The 4476-nt window shown below is 32.4% G+C and overlaps 1 protein-coding gene across 1 annotated transcript in view; it reads left to right on the forward strand.

Moving 5' to 3' along the window:
* Window positions 1–4476, forward strand: part of LOC106466299 (SID1 transmembrane family member 1-like) — a 185677-nt gene that overhangs the window by 37216 nt on the left and 143985 nt on the right. The window contains exon 7 of the mRNA XM_022394275.1: window positions 3231–3287. Within this exon, the coding sequence (XP_022249983.1) occupies window positions 3231–3287 (57 nt within the window). The remainder of the gene's footprint in view (window positions 1–3230; window positions 3288–4476) is intronic.

Below are 4476 nucleotides of genomic sequence, written 5' to 3' on the forward strand. Positions count from 1 at the left end.
TTTTGAATAGTCTCAAATTTCCTTTGTGTAATCCCTAAATCCTTCTAAATATATTTCAAACGTCTTTTTTTTACTAAATCCTTATAGTTTATATGTTAATATCTCTACCCTATCTCAAAATGGGATCAGTGAATTTGATCGACCTCATAACCACCAAAAAAATCAAAATAAACCTAAATTAACCTTCTTTTCTTTCTAGAATGATTTCAAATTGTAACATGAAACTATATTCATTTATCCTAAGTAACTCTAAGTTCGTAACATTATACATCTATTTATAATTAAATGTTATTGTTTTATTGCTTTTTGAACTGTGTCTAACTACTTTCTGTGCCGTTATAAGTTGTAATTCACTTGGGGAATGTGCAGCTCACATTACCTGATCAGCCTGATTTTTTTAGTGACTATAGTAAAGCACTTAACAATTTTTATTTAATTAAATAATGAACCAAGGAATATAGACTAATAACATGCAAAAAGTAGACAAATTTAGTTACTTCTAAAAATTTTCCTAGCTTTCTAACTGTGCGACAAGAGCTGTTACAAATTCATCCAAGCTAGTCGTTAACTTTCCTGTGGGAAACGACATTGCTACTCTGAGTAAATTTGATGGTTATCTGTTCAGAACACATTATACCGTATGCCATTTGATAGATGAAAACCTTGACTTTCTATTGGTTATAGTTAATATATAATGAACATAAGAGAGAACTATCAAAGAATTGTGAAAGAGAGGATATGACAGGTGGGTGTGGCAGTAGGGATCTGATTTTCTATTTGGTAGCTCTGTAACCAAACAAAATTGAAGACTATAAAAATTATTATTTGTCTGAGCAATAACGATCTTATAGAGAGTAACTGACATTTATTTTCCTCCTTTTTCAAGGGGTGGTGGATAAAATAGGGATGGTGACATGCTAAAACAAAATGTGTCACTTGTGTCATGCTAGTGGAAATTCAGGATTTATTTATATATTTCCTTGTATAATTAAGAACTTAAAACTTGTATATTATTAGAATATGGATTATTAGCTAAGATTTTATGCTATTATAACTGGTATAACATGAAACAAAAAGTAGTATCATAAAATTTTGAATGTAAGACACTAAAACCTTGTGTCATGTGCAGTAAATGGTACCCATGGAGATAGGGTTAATACGGTGAAGTCCATCATTAAGAAGTAGAATGTGCTTCATACCACCTGGTCATTACCCAGGTCAGGCCACCCTTCCAAACTTAGCAGCTGCACAAGCTGGAAATTGGTTAGGGATGCCACCGTGAAGACTTTGAAAGATTTGCAATGTTCCATGTCTGAGATGGGAGTCATTGTTCATACATCGACAATATCCTGGTCCCTACACAAAGCTGTCCTGTATGGTCGAGTGGCAAGAAAGAAGCCATAAGTGAAAAATAATCATCATAATTCTTGTACTGAGTTTGCAAAATGCATGTAAATGATACTGCAGACACATGGCAAAAGGTTTTGTGGTCAGATGAGAAAGAATTGAGCTTTTTGGTATAAATTCAGAGCATTACACTTGGCACAAGTCCAACACAGTACATCACCCAGTCAACACTATTCCAACTGTTAAGCATGGTGGTGGCAGCATCATATTATGTGGATGCTTCTCTTCATCACGGATTGGGAAGCTCATCAGAATTGAGGGGAAGATGGATGGTGCAAAGTACAGACAAATCCTTGAGGTAAACCTGCTTGACTCAGCCAAGAATCTAAAACTGGGTCGAAAAACTCACATTTCAGCAGGACAGTTAACCAAAGTCACACTGGAGTGGTTTCAAAAGAAGAAAGTGAATGTCCTGGAGTGGCCCAGTCAAAGTTCTGACTTGAATCCAACTGAAAATTTATGGAGAGACTTGAAGATTGCAGTCTATCACCAATACCCAACAAATTTGTCAGAATTGAAACAATTTTACCAAGAAAAATGGACAAAAATTACACCATCCCATTGTGCAAAGCTGGTACAGATCTATCAAAATAGACTCACAACAGTAATTGCCACCAAAGGTGCTTCCACCAAGTATTGACTTGTGGGTCAGAATACTTATGGAATCGGCAAATTTCAATTTATATATTTTCTTTGCAGATTTTGCTGATATTCAACCTCCTTCACACATAAATAAATAATATAAGAAATTTATTATATGTTAAACAGGAAAGAGGCTCAATTCATTCACCTTTGAATAAAAAACAAGAACAATCAAAAGAGTGTGGAATATACAAGAATATTTTGTATAAGAGTTATTTATTTCATTTAGTGATCTAATATTTAATGATTATTTAGTCTGCATAACAAGAGTGTTAAAAGTAATTATTATAAAGGTGATAGTTATGACAAAATTGGTTACATAACTCGGTACGAGTGATACCTTGTGTATGCAATTTAATTGTTGTACTAGGCTTTTGTTATATTTTTGATGTCGTCTTACTCAAAGCTTTTACATTTTTATGGTTGTGTGTAATATTGTTGCCACTAGAGGGCTAGAAAGTTCATGAGTGCTAGTGGTTATTGCAGATGCTTCATCAGTCTTCTCTTTGTCTGGTTCATCCAAACTTCTACTGCCTCGTATATTTCCAATCACCAAGTCATAGATGGGTGCCATCATGAACAGTTCAACTTTAAATATGATAAACTGTCTGAAGTAATGAAGTCTATCCTTGTAATGCCACACAGCAATGCAGGTTGTGAGAAGGTTTTTTCCTTGTTTGCAAAAACTGGACAGACGTTAAAGGATCAGTGTCAAACTCCACCTAGGAATCAGTGCTGATAAGGAAGATGGAGATGGCACAAAAACCACGTTTCTTCAAAGAATTTACAGATGGTTTCCTAAAGAAAACCAAGAGCTACATACAAGGCTCTTAGTCAGTAGTACACTGTAATTAGTAAGCATTAAATAAAACATAATTAATTGTGACACTATTTCTGTATACATTTTTTTCCATTTTTCCTTTGTCATGGTAGGGATTACTGTTCTTCAAAATTTAATGTTGGCAGGTCTGTGGCTGATATATTCTCTTTGCTTTCACTCATGGATTCTTAGAATTTCTAAAAAGTGTCGGAATTACATCACATAGGCATACTATATTTTCTTGAAGAAAATATGTTAGATGTAAAATCAGTAAGTTATTCCTAGTCATTAGATTTTAGGTGTATAATAAAAAAACTGTGTAACTGACACCATTATTGATTATATCTTTCTTTTGTGATAGCTTCCAATCAAAAGAGAGAAAAGGATGTTAAGATCACAGTCATTCCTAAAATAACTAGTAAGTATTTTAAAGATTAGAATGAATTGTAATACTTAACTCGAAGTAAATATTTAAAGTGTTGTGATTTCCTTAAATCCTGTCAGGAATTATCAGATACATAACTGTAAGGATATTTAATTTAATTTTTATTTTTTCAATATGAACTAGCTATTTTTTTATTTCTTGAAAGAAGCTAAGCTTTGTTAACAACAGTAGTTCCATCCATCACTAATAATAATTACTTGTTCAAGCATAAGTAACTAGACTTATCTTTTTTCCTATTTTACTTTCTTTGATTACTATCTGGTCCTTATACATCTTTTAGGGATAATTACAGGTTGAGTATTCAAAAAAAATAATGTTAACCATTGGCCTTCTCTTTTTATACTTCTCTCACTTTGCATGGGTTTGTTAAACACATGCTAGATTCAGGTACTCTTTATGTCCCCTTCAAAATTCAGGCAACTTTGTCAAAATTTGAACTTTCACTTTTTTTTTTAACAATATAGTCTATTTATTGAATTTTTGGTATTGGCTGATAAGGTTATGTTTCCTTAATTCTTTATGCTTATTTGCATAACGAGTGCGTACATAAAGTTATGTAACAGCTCACAAGTGTAATGCATCATGTGCATGTTTTAGTAGAGTAGCAAAGATATGTTAATTTTACTGGAAGTGAAATTTGTGTTATCTGCTGTATGCACTAGTGTAAATTTTTGTTATTAATTATATTTTTGAGTTATTATGAGTTTTGCTTTCACAGTTGTGAAATATTGATTTTTGAAAGGTATAATAATAGAACTTAAAATATGTTTTAGTGAGGACATTAATTCACAGAATGTCATGAAAAAAAGACATAAATATCTCACAGCTGACTTTGGGGGTGTGCACCTGAAAAGTAACTGATGCACAAAATTGCATTTATGTTATATTGAAGATTGTATCACTTATGTATGTTTTCTTGTATTCAGAAAGATCATCTTTAAGTAAGAATCAGTATTACATGTTAGATATCAAATGTGCACTAATTATTCAAGCTCAAAAACGTGTAGATACAAGCATTCTCAGTATTTACAGTTTGTATCTGTTTAGCTTGGAAATGTATGTTACAAAACATGTAGATACAAGCATTCTCAGTATCTACAGTATCTGTCTGTTTAGCTTGGAAATGTATGTTACAAAACATGTACATACAAGCATTCTCAGT

Source organism: Limulus polyphemus, unplaced genomic scaffold (genome assembly GCF_000517525.1).
Source record: "Limulus polyphemus unplaced genomic scaffold, Limulus_polyphemus-2.1.2 Scaffold2215, whole genome shotgun sequence".
In the NCBI taxonomy this organism is placed as follows: Eukaryota; Metazoa; Arthropoda; class Merostomata; order Xiphosura; family Limulidae; genus Limulus; species Limulus polyphemus.